This window comes from Athene noctua, chromosome 1 (genome assembly GCF_965140245.1).
Source record: "Athene noctua chromosome 1, bAthNoc1.hap1.1, whole genome shotgun sequence".
NCBI lineage: Eukaryota > Metazoa > Chordata > Aves > Strigiformes > Strigidae > Athene > Athene noctua.
In genome coordinates this window covers 200,233,118-200,253,111 of record NC_134037.1, presented here as the reverse complement: position 1 = coordinate 200,253,111, position 19,994 = coordinate 200,233,118, and the positions used below count along the sequence as shown (strand labels likewise).

The following is a 19,994-nucleotide window of genomic DNA, read 5'->3' as shown; positions in this document are numbered from 1 at the left end:
TAGAGACTACTTGAACCTGCATGCTCATTGTGTCCTGTCCTCAAGCTCCCGTGCCCTTCCCACTCGCTTACATTCTCTGACCAGTTTTCTCAGGCCAGGACTTAACACTAACCATTGGAAGGCAGATAGATAGGCACATGTACGAACTGTAATGGCACAGTGCTAGGAACTGGGGCTGGAGGCAAGCCTGCATCTCTTCTGGGGTGAGGAATGCCAGTACTTGATGGAGCTAGGTAAGGACATGGACAGATTTCTTTTTCTTCTAAGCAAGGATCAGAAGCAAAGAGAAAACTCTTGCTCTAGATAGAGGAGAAGGCAGAAATGTTTTATGGTCTTTTCTGGGTTTTCTTAGTCCCCTGGAAGAAAATGCTGTTCAAGGGTAGATTTGTTTCTCATCAGCCTCAGTGCAAACCAGAAGCAACAACAATTAAGGCGAGTGTAGGTACAGCTATGGAAATGCAGTCTGAGACAGCAGTAACTTTTCAGAGGCTCCATGTGGAGGTTCTGCTGTGCCCCCAGCTCCCTTGCTTTGAGCCCTGCTGTTTACTTCCATACTTACAGCCTCATCACAACACTCAACCTAGCTCCAAAAGCATCTCTGACTTTTTTCCCAGTTTGGAAGCTGTTCAAAGCCAGTGAGGAACCTTTCTTCCCACTCTTCCAGTGTGAAGCATTGAAATGCTTAACAATCCCAGTTCTTGGTGGCTCCCTGCGCAGCAGCCTCATCTGGCTTAGTTCTGTGCTTAACAGAGCCTGCATTGAACATAGCTTTCCTACCCTTTCTGAAAGGTCCTTCACTACTCATTTTTTCAAGCTGTCTAGGGCATCTGGTTCAAGCTGCAGCTATATTAAAAAAAAAGGCACTGTCTGTTTCTGTCTTTGAAAATCATAGTTTCCCATGGATCCAAGCCTTGGGCTTAATGTGAGAATGTCTAAATACTGTGTGACTACAGGAAAAGCAAAACTAGAAACAGATGGATAGATAAACACTTTTTTTTTTTCCTCAACAGGGTCATCCAGGGCAGCCAGGATCAAGGGGGAAACCAGGTCATGATGGCTGTAACGGGACAGTAGGTGACCCGGGTGGCTCAGGAACTCCTGGACTCTCAGGTTTCCCTGGTACCATTGTAAGTAGTTGGCAGTAAGTGAGTATCTGAAGCTAAGATCATTACTGAAGTGAGTTTCATTCACGTGTGTGTTGGAGGTGAATGGGACATCTGTTAATGGAGCTCCTTTTTGGCCTAGCAGAGCATCCATGCGGACTTACCGTGGACACGCTGCCCTGTGCTTAGTTAGTAAATTGCAGCCAGGGCTGGGAGGTCTGCCCAGAGCTATACCTGTCACGTACGTCTTGTGGAGAGATTAATTCAGGAAAATCTGTACAGCTTTATCCAACAGCAATAAAATTATATTAAACTCACAATTCCTGATGAAAGTAACTTTTTCCTTCCTTGTCCCATGGCCAAAGTATTGGCTTTCCATGGCGCAATATGTAGGATCATGCTGAGGTGAGCAGCGGGGCTCCTGGATTTATCAGGGCACATGTCAGCCCTGGGGAGTTGCAGCTGCTGCTCTAGTTAGGAGATGCTAACCCATAATACCACTCCCAGCTCCATGGGGAGCTTTTCCCTTGGAATGAGAAAACCATGCTTTTATATACTATGAGGGTTTATGCTTTGTTTGGAAACCATGAATTTCCAAAACTAGGCGTAGTCTCTGCCTCTAAACAGTGGTATGTATATTCTCATGAAAACCCCAACAAATGTTTTTTGTTACTCCTAGCTGTTTATGTATTAGCATATATGATATGAAAGCTTACTTCTGGTATTTTTTTGGTCACCTCCAGGGAGTCCAAGGGCCAAAAGGCCAGAAGGGGGAGCCCTATATATTGCCACCGGACATTGCAAGTCGATACAGGGTATGTCTGTAACTCCTGTGAGATATACATGTTCAGTACAGTTTTACAAGCAGATGATGGAGGGTTATTTTTTTTTTTTACACTCTGACAGACATGTCCCAAGAAGCTCACTTTGACTCTGTGTAGGCTTTGCAAGTCATCTTCTGCTTTCTCTGGCTACAGCAAAGTCTATCTGATATCCAGGGAAAAAAATCTCCACTCAGTCATTTACAAGATATTCCAGTCTGGATTGCAGAGGCACTGGAGTTGTTGTAGTTCAAGTATTACCCTCTTTATTTGGTGACTACCTTTGTATCATGCATGGCAAAATCATTCCTTTGACATAGTTTTGTCCAGTGAATGATTCTATTTAATATTAGCATCCTTTCTGTATAATTTTCATGCAGGAGTTTGATTGACTTGGGATAAAATATGCTTCAATATATTATTTAGTTATTTACTAAATCCCAAGTATTCCTACGGGTCCTTATTGTATCTAAACTTTAAAACATGTTTTGTAATCACTTGTGTCTTTTTCTCATATATATATATATATATATATATTCTTGTGTAATTTGAACATATCAGATAAAGAGTTCACATATGCTGTCAAGAGCATAAATTGTGACACATTTATGTACAAAGCTGCATCTGAGCTGTACTCAGCACAGGAGGGATCCACTGACATCATTTGTCTGTATTTTGTGCCAGTGATGAGTGCCGAAATAGGTTTTTCTGTTGACATGTTTGTAAGTTGCCTGTATTTTTTAATAGAATCTTCTTTGCCTTTCAGAAACTCTTTAAATCTGCACTTGTTAGTAATTAGGAATGATGAAGGCATGACTAAATAATGATTAAGAATTGCTCAAGTATATTGTGGCCAAGGATGGATACTGACACCTGTATTTATTTCAGAAAGTACTGGGTTCCACAAATTACTCTGTTAACTAAACTCAAATTAACTAGATAGTTCGGATGCTATTCAAAATGATGGAAGGTGTCTGGACTGAATTATTATTTACCCATTATTTATGGGTATTGGAAGGTCTTTGAGCTAGAACATTTTTGGATCCAATTTCCAAAAACATTTCAACATGTACTGCAGTTAAAATATGTGGTCACTGAAAACAGTATGTTCCAAATGTTTGTAGTGAGTCAGAAGAGAATCAGAATGATTCGGTAATTCCCATGCAACTCATGAAAAATGAGCTTGTACATTTCAGCTAAGGTTATAGCCCTAATTAAGCCACTGGTTAGATAGGATTTTTCAAAAAATAATTAGATGTGGTCTGTTGTCTATTTCAGCCTTATATCTAGTTTGGATCCCTGACTTCCCTAGCCAACTCTGTACTCTCCTACTGTATTGCACGCAACTATACTATATGTAGAAAGTACAAAATCTGTGTGGCCCATGTTCGGTTATCTCAAGACCTGTATTGACTGCATCTGTATGTAGGGATTTTTGTAGCTTTGCATGCTATGATTAGTTTTTGAAATAAGAAAAAAAAACTAATGAATGAGAAAACTGTTTTACTCCATTTTGTATATATATGTATTTGCAATTTTTACTTCTTTGTTTTTTTTAGGGGGAACCTGGGGATCCAGGGTTCGGTGGTTTTCAAGTAAGTAGTATTACGGCAAATGTGATGAAGTGTCAATAGTAACTGATATTAGAACAACATTAATTGATGGTTGGGGCTTTTTTTTTATTTAAAGGGACCTCCAGGTGTGCTGGGTATTCAAGGACCTGTTGGTCCAAGAGGGGAGCGAGGAAGACCAGTAAGTATATTTAAGATATATTCTGTAGAAAATGAACTTAGCAGAAGAATTATATCAGCAAGTTCCATTATGTTGGTTTATAACCTAGCAAATGGATAGGGAAAAAAAAAAAGAGTTAAAAATAGCAAGTAGGTGTCCTTGGATGCAAAGCCTTTTAAAAAGCACTGACATTGATTCCACAAGGATGAATATTGCAAAAAGAGGTATAGTTTCTTTCAGTCTCTATGGCCAGAGGCTTTTGATTTATATTGTATTTGTTCAGCCTCCTTGAAAGAGTCTTGTTTGTAATGATTCAGTTCTGTCCAGTCTACATCCCCCTACACTGAGTTATCAAAGGTATCAGGACCTAAATGTATTATCTTTTCTGCTCATAAAGGATATGTGTATTAGCTCTCCACATTTCCCACGCGAGATTGAATACATAACATTCCTCATTAGTATTTAGAATACAATTTTATTTTTAAACTATTTTCAGTCATTTTTTCCAAAATCAACTTTTACATCATTAACGTTGACAACTGTTGCTGAATAGTTCTTTGGGAAGATTGTGTTCTCTCCAGACACCATTTTCTACATTTCTTATTACCATGGTTAATAGTTTTATGGGTGAGAAACAGATGTTCAAATACAACATATTTCATTTTCTTCAGGCTTGCTTTATTTTCCTGTGAGACAACTTTATAGCATTTGCTTTTTTGATTGTTTTGTCAAAATACACTCCAGACCTGCTCTACATCACTGATTTGAGGAGAAAAAAAATTAATTCAGGACTTCTTACACACAGCCTCCACAGCTGTTTTCAGGGACACCTGCCTCCAAAAAAAAAAATAAAAAAAAAAAATTCTAGAACTAAATCCACAGCATGCTAAGCCTTTCCAAAGTTAATGTTCTGCAGCAGCCTGTTTTATCGCCTGAAGTAACCTGCACCTTGTCTTTTTCCTCTGGTCCTCCTGAAGGGAAATCTCCTTATCTTTTACTTACTCTTCCTCTAGCGTGAACCCACAAAGTTCACACAGGAGCCCACCCTGCAATGACTTCAAATGCTTTGTCTTGGATGTCAGGAGTGCTATGAACTATACATTTTCTGAGCCACATGACTACATCCCTCTGGTTGCCATGTTGGCAACATCTCTTTTGAACACTCTTCCAAAGTAGATGGACCCCCACCATCTCCAGCTCTTAACAAAACACATCCAACTATATTTACTGTCTCTAAATCTGTGACTCACCTGCAAGAGGGACCTGGGAGCATTTCCCAGGTCAGAGTTTTCATCATTCCTCTTCTCTAAGTCCTAGATCCTGCACGAAAGCAAGCGTGGCTCCCCCAAGTCCCTGCAGGGCCTCCAGACAGTGGGATGCCCTGCACCCAGTAGATCAGGCAACGACTCACAGACTACTTGCCTAACCAAAACTGATTCAGAAGTAATTTTTTTCAAAACAAGTCTATTGTTCATGCACACAAAGGTACATAGCGAGGCAGAGAGGTCTAATGACTTCAGGTTTCACCTGAATGTTACTATCTTTTCCTTGGAGGTTGGGCATGATTTTGCATAATCCAGCTGTATCCCCTTTGGGACTTAGTAGGTAGATGCTTCCATCTGCAGCTCTCTCTCTTTTCTGTGCCTCTTGTTCACCATCTTCTCTGCAAAGCTCATGCTTTTTATCCACCCCACCTTTCCCACATTTGACAGAGTTTTTAATGTGTAGAGCCCTTTGGAGCCAGTTAAATACTATAGCTGTTTGAAGCAATCAAGGCAGGTTGTCTCCAATTAATGGCTTTCCTACTGCTCTTCTTGGAAAATATGGCAGCTTTTTTTCCTGTTACAGTTTAATTTCCCACCATCTTCCTTTGATTTCACTCTGTCCAGTACCAAATGGGTAATCTGAGATGCATATATGGCAGTTCAACTTCTTTTACAGATGAATGCAGTACCAAGACACCAGTCAAGTGAAGCACTTAAAGATGTGCTTAACTTTAGGTGTGAGCTGAAAATGTTACTATGTCAAGGTCCAAAAGCACAAGTTCTTATTCCTTTAAATAAAAATGGGATTTCATTAGGTCTAAACTGGGAGACTTATTCTGTTAGGAGAGATTACGATGTGATTTAGGAGGGTATTTTTCAGAACAGTAAACACAGATAATATAGTGAGGACAGCACACTGAATGCTGAGGAATACACTGCCTTCTAAATACATGCTTATATTTGAGACATAAAGTAACTGACCTCCTGAATGCATTGATTAGAAAGCAATAAGTAACTTGCTCTCCCCTATTGTGTTTCCCCAGGGACCACCAGGGCCCCCAGGACCACCAGGACCACAAGTAAGTCTTTGTGTCAGAGTTGTTTATGTTGATTTTGTGTCGCTGAGGTTTATCCAAGACCCACTTGAAGGCAGTAAAATAAAGAACCACAGGCTGCAGCAAAGGCTGTGTAGCACAAGACCTTCTGTGTTGGCTGCATACTATGAGAAGTTAATCTTACACTGGGATCGCCTACCTTGAAAAGTTTAAACCAGTTCTAGAGCCAAATTTAATTTGCTACTGTAGTCACAGTAGATTCCAATGAACAGAGAATCCTTGCAGTCTTTACAATATTCAATTATATCTCAGCAGAAAAAAAAATATATGAGTTCATTGTTCCAGCCCACTTAGGTATTTTTATTTAACATCCAGTGTTATTAAAAAACTTGCAAAAGAAATGCTTGATCTTTTCACAACATTACTCAGTGAATGACTCAAAGTCTGTTGTAAGAAGCACTGGTAGCATGCGATTTTAATTAGAGTTGTCTTTCTGAATGTTTAGGTCTATAAAAATACTTCTAAACCTATAAAAATACTTTGAGGTAAACCTAGACTATTATTTGATTGCAGTTCTTCAGTGGTGTCCTACAGACCTGTAAGCCTGAAAAGACCTTTAAGCATGTTTATATTTGGATTTTACATTAGAAAATTTGAGTCGAACACTTAGTAAATCTTGATCTATTGTTTTTGCAGGGCAACAGGGGCCTTGGCTTCTATGGAGAAAAAGGTGAACAGGTAAAGAAAAGCTAATTAATTACTATCACTACTAAAGGACAGGTTGATGTCATTTGCTATTTGTAAAGGGACCTATTTTAAATTGTCTCTTAGTTTGCAATTGTATTATGTAATTATAAGAGAAAAACAAACAAATATAGCTTTGAAAGTAATTATAATCTCTATAGCAAATGTCATAGCTGAACTAACTTCTACATGTCTAGGTCTAGCTGTGCCCTCATTTACACCAACACAGAGGTAACGCTTCTGAAGTTTACAGAGCCAGCCCACTTTATATAAAGCAATAATCTTTACCATCATTCTGGAAACACACAGGGCAAGACCACATATTGCTATATGTTAATCCCAGCACAAAATTAATTTATCTTGCCATCAATTTGTTCAGAGGTTTAGAACCATACTCCTGTCAGGGGCAAATCTGTGTTGCTCCTTTTGTTGCAGTTCCTTAGACCCTGTGCTGATCAACAGCTTGACAAGGTATTATAACTGTTAGTAAATGTACCCTTATGCTTTTCCTGCAGGGCCCCCCAGGTCCTCCAGGTCCACCTGGGCTTCCTACAAGAGAACTGATGGGAGTCCCCTCTGACAAACACAAGGTAACTACAGGGTATTTTGCCAAAATACACAAGGAACTAAGAGCTCTGCAGTACCAAAACAAAAATGTCGTAGAAATGTGCTTTTACATATAGTACTTAGAAGACTTCAGTATATCAAAAGAGAAATCTGCTACTTTGCCATAGCTTGGATCATTAAGTATTTATTGAAACTGTGATGGCTAAAGTACTTCAGAAAGCACTTCTCACAGACTAGAGGTGCCTACAGCAAACTTGTTCTTTTTGTTTAAGTATGCAACTACTGGCCATCACTCACACCTCAGTTTACAAGCAGAAATACCTGCTAAGAAATCATTCAGTGTCTTATTTTTCATAACAGTGAGTGAAATTTTCTTCCTGTAAAACAAGTATATCTTTAGGGAGCTATCTGAATTACTGTGTTTGTTTATATAACTTATCTATATGGTGCAGGTATTTGTACACTTACAATTAAGTCTTGTTCATACATATTGGCAAAATCCTCAACAGCAAGATGCAGTTTATTCTCATCTATTGCTTCTTGCTGGGAGCAGAGGTACTCATACCCTGTATGTGTATATTATGTATCAGACACCAACCTCCAGACCAATTTTCGTCCCAAATTTGAAGTTAGAAAGTTCATGTGGCTCATGCAGATTCTGCAGTAAGATAAGTAAATTGGTATGATACCGAAAGATCTAGAAATGCCTTTGACTGTCTGCAGTCTGCATTAAGTAACATACATGTTGGGATTTCCATGACTAAGCAGAGATGTCCACACATGAGCTACTCATCTGGAGAGCCTTTATATTCAATGGAGTTATTGTCAATATAGTAAGTAGACGTTAGACTATGATTTGTCTCATCCTAACAAGAACTCTTGCTTTTGGTCAGACAGTTCATACATAATCAGTAAGTAAAAATGGGAGAATATGCATTTACTTACAGGCTTTACTTAGGCACTCACCACCCAGACAACTCATGAACAAAGCAGGAAACAACCTGAGGTGTTCACATTCCTAGAAACCTTTTCGGAAAAATTATCAAATATTTTTTAAAAAACAACTTTTAAGACTTCTTATGAAAACATGCATTTCATATGACAAGTGTATGAATAAAGAACAGCACAAGAGTGGTGGTTTTTCTCTTGATAAACATTTGTCACCTTGTGTTGTAGGAAGGTTATTGAAATGTAAATGGAAATACCTAACATATCTGAATACTTTCTCTTTATTGTTAGGGTGAAAGAGGAGAACCTGGACAAAAAGGGCAAGCTGGAATCCCAGTAAGTCAAGTGAAGAAGAACAAAGACAAATAATAATATTGGAGTTACTACTGAAGGTGCATTCTTCATTGAACTGATGCAATATAGATATGGAACAACACAAGCAGAGACACTAGCTCTGATGCTTTAGAAAAACTGAACAACATGACATGTAATAACTCTACAGTGCCATCAGTTGTTCTCTTACTGGTTTACCAAAATAAGATTTTCCCTGATACACTTTTTAATTTTACCTTTAACTATTAATAAATCTCTTTATTGTTGCTGATCTTTGAAAATTTCACTAAATTTCATTAAGTAAGTATATACGGAAATTTTCTCAATCCTTTTCAGTCTACTCTCCATCACATACAGACTTTTGGTCTCACTGGTCATCAGGTCTGTTGAGTAATTACTGGACAGTAATCCCATGTGTTGCTGTATCATTTAGAGCTGTCAACCAGGCTTGACTGAATGTGGTTTAGTTAACTCACAGGCAACCTCTAGACTGTCTAAATAGCTTTGCCGTTGAGTGGTTCCTTTTTACTTCCCAGAGTCGTTTAAAATACAGTCTTTACCAATTAGAGATGCGTCACTGAGCATTTTGTAGAGTTTTATTTTGTCAGATGGTCTGGTCAGCTTCTCCATAAGGCTGTGGGAGAAGGTCGCAGTGTGAGAGCCCTGATGCTTTCCGTGTGTCCAGTTGCTAGCCAGTTCTTGAGCTGTTGGTCAGATTTTATACATGTAGAATTTTCTTGACGGCATTAGGAAAACTGTGGATTTTATGCCGATGTAGCAAAAGGGGATATGTGTTTCTCACTTCTGTTTTTTTTTATATTAGGACAGACAGCAGCATGCCTGTGTTTGCCAAATAGTTCTCTGAAGCTGCAGTTTGGGCATAAGCTGAGTTGCTTAATTGGTTGTATAGCTGAACAATTGCTTTGGCTCTTCTTCAGAGTTGCAGCCACAGAAGAAATAATGAAGGAGGACATGATAGGAGGGAAACCCTGTCCTCTCCCTAATGGCCTTGTCCCGCTATTGTAATGAAGCAAACATGTTACACTTAATTTTAAGGACTACAGTTCTTTCACATGCAGCTATTATTAGATACTCCATGTGTTACAATGTTTTCTTCCTGTTCAGCTTCCATAAAACAGTGCTACAATTTTTTTGCACATAATGAAGACATATGTTGAACTGACTTTTAATGTTTCCTAGGGTGTACTTCTCTATGCTCCTGAAAAAGGCGAAGAAGGGGTAATGGGCTTCCCAGGACAAAGGGTGAGTCACTCATTAAAGGTAAAATTCACTCAGCTGAACATGCAAATCCAACCTGAGAGTTTGCCTTCAGGAACAAAACACAGATTAGCCAATTATAGAAATTCTAGTTCTTCAGCCCACCAGGCTGTGTCCAGCTCTAAACTGCCTCATACAGGAAAGCAAAAAGGCCATTTTGAAATGTCATTGGGAGGAGAGCCCCACAGGACTCACAGATACCACTGTACCATCACTGGGAAGCCTTGTGCATCTTCAAACCATGATTAACAAATACGAATTTGGCTTCAGTTACTTGTGACTCCACAGAAAAAGCTAATTTAAATACTGCTACCTTGTAGCATCTGTGGATGGGTTTTTTTGGGCAGTGTTTTGAAAGAGCTTTAGCAGAGTGAGAACAGTACTCAGTGTACATTTACAAAAAAATCTCAGCCATCTTTAAAATCTTCATAGTCAGTTTATAATGTATTGATTAAGAGAGAAATATTAAATACCATATTAGATTTCAGACTTGTTTGCAGCGTACATAAATTTCATTGAAAAAGTATCTGAACTCTGAGTGTTAGAGTTTCAAGATGTCAGATTTATTTTATCTAAGAAATAATAATGATTCTTAAGTATTAGGATGTTAGGATGTCACTTTATTTTGATAATTTTATTGTTTAATTTGATTATTCGTAGGGACTACCTGGCATCAATGGTTTCCCAGGATTCAGTGGAGAAAGAGTGAGTATTTCATACAAGACTGTTGTTTCTAACACATATGTAGACAATATGTCTGAAAAGTAAACTGAAGAGGACAAATTCTGCCTGTAATTACACCAGCTGTACTCTAACAAATATCATCTGGATTCATCCATCATTGGAATTTGGGGTCAGTTATTTTTCTCATCAGTGAGAAAAAAAAATCGCCTATGATTAAAGTCTGTTTTGCTTAAAACATGAGCATGTTTTAAGAGTACTGTGGGGAGGTGTCATTTTCATTATTCCCATTACGGTAACCATGATTTCTGTAATTTTCTTCCTACATGCTTACTTTTTTGAATACCTTTCTGCAGATGTGGTTGAGATGTACAGTTATCTTGAATATCACAAAAGAAGAAGAGAAGGAAACTGATAAATATACTGGTTAAATCTCTGTCCCCATGGAAACACACCCAAATATTTAAAATAGCATTCTGTTGGACAGGGAAGAGCTCATACTTTCTGTTTGGTCTCAGAAAAAGACTTCTTCAGTCAGCATTAGAAATCACTTCCATGAAGTATTCAAATAGCTGTGGGATGCATGACTTCTCCATGCTTCTCCATCCTTAGCTGTTTAAGGATTTGTCCTGCCACCAAGGCATAACAATAATAACATGAAACACATGGTACATGAAAGTACATAAAATACAAAAAATAACATTTGCACAGCTATTCAGTCCGATCACAAAATCTGGTGGTGTGGAAAGGAATATGCTATCAATAATATGTACATGGAGAGGCTGATGCAAAACCCATTAAAGCCCACTGGCTGACCTTAACATAGGTTCACGCTCCAGTCAGAAATGGTCTGTGGCTTCCCCTTACTGAGGGCGAGTCTTGGCAACAATTTTATGGAAAGTACATTGGTTTGGATGGAACGTCACTGTATAGCGTGTGTGTGAGAGGGGACAGCCTAATCTATGTGCTGTTGACAAAGACCGCCTTTTTGTTGATTTTTGAGTGGTTTGATTTTTAAGAAAGAAAGAAGGATGGTTAAGTCCTATCTGCACACAGATGAAGTCCCAGTTAATTAGGGAGCTGCTGGCTTCACTTTTAGACCACCAGCTCCACCTAGTGTAAAGAGGTTTTACACCTAATAATCACAAGGCTCCTTTTCTGATGGTGTGATGTACAGTTGCCATTATGGAAATGTCTCTGAAACGTGCAGTCCAGCTTGTGGCATCTTACCGAGAGCTGTGGTATTTGTAGTGCTTCAAAACTGCATAAGTGACTTACAGAGCTGGTTATTAACATTCAAGTTCCGTGTAGGAGTTGTACCCACTGTGAAACTTGGGAGATGCTGAATCTAAAAAAAGCTAGCTAATAATTTAACTAGTGTGAATTATACAAATCTACTGGTTTCAGTGAAGTTCTGTTAATCGATATCAGCTGATGATCTGTCCAGTGTTTTCTACTAAAAGGTCACCTTTTTAACACAAGTCTTTTTCTGGAGTACATATGAACATTTTCTATAGAAAACAAAAGTTGTCAAGGAGCTGAGTAAAGCACACAAAAAGATCATCTTTTCTGTATCAGCATCACTGAAATCTGCACTTTGCTCTGTGCACCCCCAGCAGCTGAAATACACTCTCATGTGGTAGGATGTACCATGTTTTACCACATGTGTTTTAATCCACGTGTTTTGGATTGTAAACCTTTTAAAAGAACAAAGTGGACAGGACCTTAAATATTATAACATTTGGTGGGGTAGGGATGAAAAGTTTTCTCTGGGACATGACATGACTGGAGGTGGGAGAGTTGGATGAAGGCGCCTTCAAGGCTGGTCCTGAGTTCTTGTCATTGAGCCATGGGAGCTCCTTTTTGGCCAAACAGGCTCCAGCCACCTGGAAAACAGTGAAAAGGACCTGTGCACTTCAGTGCTATTTTGCTGCTTGCTGTTTGCATTCCAGTGAAAATATTTCCACTCATAACGAATCAGACTTGTTTAGTCTTCTTGCAGCGGGCTAGTGTATTTTGGCTGCCTGGCCTATGTGTCTCAGGGCTAACTGACATGGAGGAGATCCCCTTTCTCCTCCCGTATCCTCCAGCCTCCGTGGGATGGTGTGAATGTAGGTGCTTCTTCCATCCACACCACTGCCAGGGGTGGCAGAGCCTGCACCTTGGCAGGTCTCTCTGGCCTTTGACAGGAGTTAGGCTTGGTCCAAGAGATGGACCATCAATACATGAGGAAACTTAATGGTGTTACCCTAATTACTACACCCCAGGGAGACAAACTGCTCAGCTCTGTTGCATAGTTTTCACACTAATACTGGAGGAAGCCAGCTGCCACAGACCAAGTAATTTTCTTCTCTCTGATAAAGGAAAAGTCAACTATTTTCATGTGTATTACAGGGTTTACCAGGATTTGATGGTCCACCAGGTGGCTATGGTCCTAGGGGAAGCAAGGTACTGCTTTCTTTCATTTGCTGGAAGCAATAAACCAGATGTTATTTTGCTTTCTTTTCTTTTCTGTCATGTAATAACAATGGTGTTTGTCATCATTGTAGAACCAGTTATGTGGTTTGTTAACTTGAAATCTCTGAGATTTCTTAAAAGTTACGTCACTGCTTTTGCAAGTTTGTTTCTTTGTGTTCCGTGGGCTTATCTTTCCATTCTAAAATAAATTCTCTAGAATAATGCATTTAGATGTGATACTTCAACTTCTGTTAACAGGGAGAGCCGGGCGAGATCGGTCCTCCAGGACCAGTTTCCTATTTTCCTTCCCACATCCCAAGGAAAGGTATGTCTTCTTTGCTTAGATTGCTCATTTTAGCTGCATTTTACTACCTTCTACATAGATCAAAAGCATTAAATTCTGAGAATTCAACTCCTTAAAAAACTGTGGTTTGCTAAACTGTTCCAGAAGGTGTAATTGCCTTCTGAAAGAGTGCCCTAATCACATTTTGCAGGCAGATGGCTTCTTTGTCTCTCCTGCTGAAGATGGATTGCTATACAAAAGGCATTCATGCATTCTTATGTCCACAGAGAAGAAACAAGCAAAAAAACGGGTGACTTTGTTGACCAGTAAAAGGAAGAATGGGAGAGTTTGTCTTCTGCATCCTGTTTCAGAGACTGAGTAAAGAGCAGTAATGGCACCAGAGCAGAGAACTTTCTTATAATCTAATATTTAGAAAAAAAAAAAAAAAGTAATACAAGAGGATTTTTTTTTCCTTTTTTAGATTGATTAATTTCTTTTGTGATCTTTTCACTAGGCTTGTAGTACCCACTGTCACCAGTCCTGCAGAGCTATAGTGGCTGTGGCTGACCAGACTAGAAACACATAGAAGGTGATATCAGGTTGCCAAGGCCAAAACTATTCCAGGGAAGGTGCCAGCAAACAACAAGGATGATCACATGCCATTGCTCCAGCCTGTGTTCTCTTACCATTGAGTTTACTAGTCTTGTTGAAAGCCAGAGGGTCTAACAATGAACAGTTTGGTTGGGCCTCTTGGCCCCCATAGAAAGGGGGCAGGAGGCCCAACACATTCTTCAAATCACCCAAATAACCTGCCAGGCTTTTAGGAGCAGGTGACTGTAGAGAGAGGAGGAAGCAGATAAGGGACTGGACACACCATATGTCCTCTAGTATCATTGACCTTCAACAAGAGCATGAGACTTTCTGCAGGCAATAGCTGGGCCCAGGCAAATGCTTTTGGTACTGGGGAGCAGAAGACAGTTCACATATCATACATCTGTTATAATGGCAACTTCTTGTAGGAAAAGGAGGGACTCTTCTCAGGGAGCTGGTCTTCTGTGTTTTCCAGGAGCAATGTAGCTCTAGCAGCATATTAATAAGAGCTGAGAGATATTCTCTTTCTTCCTGGGCTTGGTGGCTCCACACCATGCCTGTCATAGGCCATGCTTGGGCTTTACAGGAATCTTTGTTTCTTTATTCAGACCGAGGCAGCATGAGGTAGCAGGTTTTTGCATTTCTAAAGCTACCGTTAAGAAACAATTGTAAATTCTAATATTCTGAAGCCCTTAAAGTTCCTAATTTTTACGTTTTAAGAACTGAGCAATCTGCAGTGTATCACAAGTCAGCATTTATGGGTTACAAACAGCATCACACTAACATGTTTTGTGGAACTGGGGATGTCTTTCAGGTGCAAGAGGTGATCCAGGCTTTCCCGGTGTTTCTGGACTACAGGGAGACCCAGGAGAGAAGGGAGATCCTGGACTGCCTGGTCTTCCTGGATTCTCTGATGGTAATATCCCAGCAACACATGTTCCAACATTTAACTTGATAGGGAGTTTTAACTGATACAGGGTCAGGGTAGGGGAAATACATGTGCAAACTGTGGAATATGCAGTGCAGAGTGGTAGATAACTAATTGCGGGGGCAAAAACTGACAGAAGCATTTTCCTTTGGCCTCTATGGGGCTGTGGCAAAACAGCTGAAATAGAGATAATGACAGAGCCTTGCTTCAGTAACTGCTATTGATTTGCTCAAGTGAAAAGCACAGTTAGCATTTTTGCTCTAAATGCTAACTAAATATCTCCATTTTTCCTTGCATGCTAGATGCAGTTGCATGCACTTTCCCTTCTGCTACATGACAGCTCTTTGAGCAGTGTTGTTAAGAAATTGTTTTGAAATTCTTCCCTGGTTCTGTTTCAGCGGATGGGGATAAGCCAGGCTTACCTGGAGAAATAGGACCAAAAGGTGAAAAAGGTGAATTAGGATCTCCTGCTTATCAGGCAGGCCCGCCAGGGTTTCCGGGTAAGCACGGCACACCAGGACTCCGTGGTCCACCTGGTCCCACTGGATCCCCTGGTAAGTGCACGAAGAGAGATGATGAGAACATCTTTGCTTATTTTAGAGATAGCCGTTGGCAAAGTGAGAAAGTAGATTGAGGGAATGAAATTAAATGGGTGTCAGGGAGGATACACAGTGGGGAAGTGTTCTATGTTCATCAAGGAAGGAAAGGTTTGCATGATTTTTAGACATTCCAGCCAACATTTGAAAGAAAAGAAGGTCTCTTTTCAGGCCGGGGAGGGATATGAATGTCAAGAAGTGTGTGAAAGCGCTGAATTTTTTCCTTAGCCTGGAGAAGAGAAAGCTAAGTGGAATCTTACTGCTATCTTCCCTTACCTCTTGGGAGGTCATAGAGAAATGGAACCAGATGCTTCACTAGGGAGCACAGCAACAGGGGCAAAAAAGCACTGGTCCTAAACTGCAACAAAGGAAGTTCTGCTTAGATATTAGGAAAACCTTTTTCACCATGAGGGAGGTCAGATACTGGAACAGGTTGCCCAGAGAGCTTGTGGACTCTCCATCTTTGAAGATATTCAATACTCAGCTGGGCAAGGCCCTGAGCAACTTGCTGTAACTTTGAGGTTGGCCCAGCTTTGAGTAGAGGGTTGTACCAGGTGGCCTCCAGAGGCCACTCTGACTGAGGTTGTGCTGTGCCTCTGTAAAAAGCACCACACTGCAGTGCAAGAGCAGGAGTGGAGAAAAGGATATGCAGGAGGTGATCCAGAACAGGTGATCTGTGGTACTGCAAAGTAGGTTGTGCTGAGAGAGAGGAGCAAAGGCATTCAGGGTGAGAGAGAGCAAACAATGGCAGGGATCATCTGCCACAGCAGAAGGAAGTTACTGAGAACAGGTGTGGGAAGCTGTGAGAAGAGGAAAAGAAGACAAGGGCAGGAGATAGGTAACAACAGGCTGGGTTAGATAGTGACAGTAGGGGAAACAGAAAAGGGCAGATGCAGTGCAGCTCAAAGGAATAGGGAGGAAAGAGAAGAAAAGTGAATCTAGGGAAGATTAATTTATATTTTTATTTAATGAAACTTCTAGGTTCTCTCTTTGGATTAAAAGGACAGGAAGGGACCCCAGGGAGATCTGGCGTGCAAGGTTTCCCTGGGCCAAGAGGACGAAAAGGACCTAAAGGTAGGTTATAACAGCAAATGCAATATATAACCTGCTGTTATGCGTTGTGTAAAGCTTCCATTGTATTCAGCCTGAGTTTCTTGAACGTGCTCGGGGATGTTCATGCTGTTATGACATGCTTGGGGACTGATGCATTTCATCTGGGGCTAACATAACAAGGAAACATTGTGTCAGTTTCTTGTAAGGAAAAAAAAAAGTACTTTTCTCAAATGTTTGAGAAACTACTCAGGTATTCTCAAGTCTATATATCAAATTGATGCACCCAAACTTCTATTTGTTTTGACAGAGCATTCTTTCTTTTCAATCCTTTCCTTAGGCGAAGAAGGGGATTGCAGTAAATGCCTTTTGGGTGATGAAATCCGAAGGGGCTCTACTGGCCCTCCTGGCCCTCCTGGCTTTCCAGGAACCCCTGGCCAGCCTGGCAGGAAAGGAGAACCTGGTGATCAAGGACCACATGGTATTCCTGGCTACCCTGGAGCAAAAGTGAGATACTTGTTTCTTTATTGCATATTTTTATATGCCTACTAGAAAAAAATCCAAGCTATTCTTCATGGAAAATGGTGAAATGTACCATTTCTTTCCTTCTCTGCCACTTGAATAGCATTCAGATTGCTATCTACAAAATACTGAAAGCCAAAAGTTGCTAGGATGGAGGTGAAAATAGGATGTTTTGGGAAGAGTGAAAGATTTCCACATAATCTGAAGTCCACTTTTGGTTTAAACAAAACTCTTCGAGCAGAACCCTTTCAAGCAGCTCTAGTACTGAGTATGATCTGACCATCTAGAAGAGTAACAATTCCAGTAGAAACTTAAAATTGTTGCTAATAAGATGCATATGTCAAAGTAATGAAATGTAGAGTTCTTGTTTATAATACACTGTCTGCCTAAAAACCACCATGCAATAACCCTGAGAAAAGGGCTTTCCTTATAATTGCTTGCTTGTTATTTACACTTAAAGGTGCAGTACTGTGTAGTATGCCAACCACATCATAGTTCCTCACAGTCAGAACTGACTTCAGGAAGTCACGTCTCAAGATTTTAGAATAAAATTTTTGTAAAGCTGACCCAAAAATTATTTTGTTTATGCAAAGATGTCAGAACAAACATAATGTTTTCAATTAGTGCTTTAGGCTCTTCTGAACATCAAAAAACCAAACTCACAACTAGTTTAAATTTGGCATTTTTCAAAATCAAAATAAAATAAAATTTGACTTGATTGTGGCTGTCAAACAAGCAGAAAAAATAGATTTTTTTTTTTTTGCTGAAAATTCAAAATACTCTTATGAAAAGTTGTTCTTTCTAGAAGTCATGAAAAAATTGATAGAAATATTTTCAAAAAAGTTCAGTGTTGAAACTTCAGTTAAAATTTTGCAAGTTCTGTAAGGCTTTTTGCTTTTGAAATGAAGAATTTCAGTATCTTCATCCCAAAATTTAAGTTACTGTAGAACAGACAGTAGTATAGACATATACAGACATAGCATAGCATAGCAAAATATCATTCGGCAGCAAAGCCTTGACTTTATCTCAGCTTTTGGTCTGCAATGAATTCAAAGTAAAACAATTTAGCTTAAATATTCTTGGTCCAAATTCTTAGGCAGAAGTGACTCCATAATAATGTTCAACAATTTACATATACAGACAATAGATATGTTTAATCTAGATCACATATCTATTTAATGAAAATAAAATTTTATCCCAAGCAATAGGTATTTTTTTTCTGTGGATAAAGAGAAATTACAAACAGCTGTAAAACATTTTGAAAACCTGTGTGATAAATTGCATTATACACAACACCGAAACCTTGAAAACAAAAAAATAGCAAGGTGATCATCATACTATTAATGCAGTATTACTGCTGATCATTTGTGCAGTTACATAGTCAGTGAAATAATTCACAGAATCATTTAGGTTGGAAAGGACCTTGAAGATGATCGTCCAACCATTAACCTAACATTGACAGTTCCCAACTACAGCATATCCCTAAGGGCTATGTCGACCCGACTCTTAAACACCTCCAGGGATGGGGACTCCACCACCTCCCTGGGCAGCCCATTCCAACGCCTAACAACCCATTCTGTAAAGAAATGCTTCCTGTCATCTAGTCTAGACCTTCCCTGGTGCAACTTGAGGCCATTACCTCTTGTCCTATCACTTATTACTTGGTTAAAGAAGCTCATCCCTAGCTCTCTGCAACCTCCCCTCAGCCTCCTCTTCTCCAGACTAAACAACCTCAGTTCCCTCAGCCGCTCCTCATACAACATGTGCTCCAGACCCTGCACCAGCTTCGTTACCCTTTGTTGGACACAAGTTCCTGGGATTTCTTTTGGCCTGCAAAAAGCAATGTCCAAAAGAAACATCTTTACTGTTTTGTATAGATGTGGCTTCAGTGACTATTAAAAATGGAGTTTGCAAATATAGCCCAGGTAAAGCAGGATCCTTATAGTCAAATCTGATCTCCTCCTTAGACTTAGAGAAGTGTGAACCTGTATTTTTGAGATGACCTGCAGCTGAGATAGTTTCCACACATGCTTTTCACCCAAGAAAATCTTGGAGAATGTCAATAAAAGGTGGTAATGCAAAAGACACCCTTCTAAATAATGTATGACACAGGAGTATTTGAATCAAAAACTAAATGCATCAGCTACATCCCTTTTGTTCAATGTCTGCCCTGGAATTCCAGAAGAGGAGGCTAGGCAAAACTGAACATGTGCCTTATATTTTAGTGAGCATGAATGTAGTAATTCAGAACTAAAGCTAACTGGCATAAAATAGTCAATGGTAAATGAGTTTGTAACGTCTGGCCTTGACACCTACCATGGGTTTGGGCCTGTGCTTGAAAGGTTCTTGGCCAGAAGCTAGCAGTAACACTTTGAGATGGACTGTTCAGGAGGAGGATTCTGCATTATGCCAAGGGACCAAGAATGCCAGAGACTGGTCTTTAGCTTCACCACAGTTTGCCTTTGCAAGAGAGGAAATCTCCCTTCTTGGATGTTTTCAAAGTTTGGCTAGGCAAGGCCCTGAGCAGCCTGCTCTAGCTCCAAGTGCGGGGTTGGACCAGGGAACTCCAGCTCTCCCTTCTAACCAAATCCTTTCCCACAGGTCTGTCGTTTGTGGCAGGTCACTTAATCACTCTGTGCCCAAGTTCTTGTCTCTGGTAAAGGAAGACGGTGCTACTTTTCAGCCTCACAAAGGTGTTGTGAATCACAATCCACTGCCAGCTATGAGGCTGTCCTCTTTTGTAGTGACGGGCAGGAGGAATTACAGGTTGATATAACACTGAGTTTTGTTTCCATGGTGCTGAAGAGTTACTTACAGCATTTAGTAGCTAGCATTGGGGAATTTGTTTTCTCCAATGCAGTTCTGCAGCTGCAGTTGCCTGCAGGACTCTAGCTAGCTTCTGGAAGGCCACAACTCTCCCAATGCCACCTTCATGCAGAAGCTCCCCTACCATGCCACATAGACCTTGGTCCTAGCTGGAGCATATTTATAAAGATTCAGGCACAAAAATGGGATTACTGAAGAGGAAATCACTGACAGAA

General features: G+C 40.0%; 1 protein-coding gene across 1 annotated transcript in view; it reads left to right on the top strand.

Annotated features, from left to right (window-relative positions):
• Positions 1 to 19,994, top strand: part of COL4A2 (collagen type IV alpha 2 chain) — a 146,995-nt gene that overhangs the window by 94,355 nt on the left and 32,646 nt on the right. The window contains exons 7-22 of the mRNA XM_074910388.1: positions 1,011 to 1,127; positions 1,847 to 1,918; positions 3,484 to 3,519; positions 3,614 to 3,676; positions 5,964 to 5,999; positions 6,672 to 6,713; positions 7,235 to 7,309; positions 8,526 to 8,570; positions 9,768 to 9,830; positions 10,506 to 10,550; positions 12,921 to 12,974; positions 13,242 to 13,308; positions 14,672 to 14,773; positions 15,184 to 15,339; positions 16,363 to 16,455; positions 16,772 to 16,938. Coding sequence (XP_074766489.1) covers positions 1,011 to 1,127; positions 1,847 to 1,918; positions 3,484 to 3,519; positions 3,614 to 3,676; positions 5,964 to 5,999; positions 6,672 to 6,713; positions 7,235 to 7,309; positions 8,526 to 8,570; positions 9,768 to 9,830; positions 10,506 to 10,550; positions 12,921 to 12,974; positions 13,242 to 13,308; positions 14,672 to 14,773; positions 15,184 to 15,339; positions 16,363 to 16,455; positions 16,772 to 16,938 — 1,233 coding nt within the window. The remainder of the gene's footprint in view (positions 1 to 1,010; positions 1,128 to 1,846; positions 1,919 to 3,483; positions 3,520 to 3,613; positions 3,677 to 5,963; positions 6,000 to 6,671; positions 6,714 to 7,234; positions 7,310 to 8,525; positions 8,571 to 9,767; positions 9,831 to 10,505; positions 10,551 to 12,920; positions 12,975 to 13,241; positions 13,309 to 14,671; positions 14,774 to 15,183; positions 15,340 to 16,362; positions 16,456 to 16,771; positions 16,939 to 19,994) is intronic.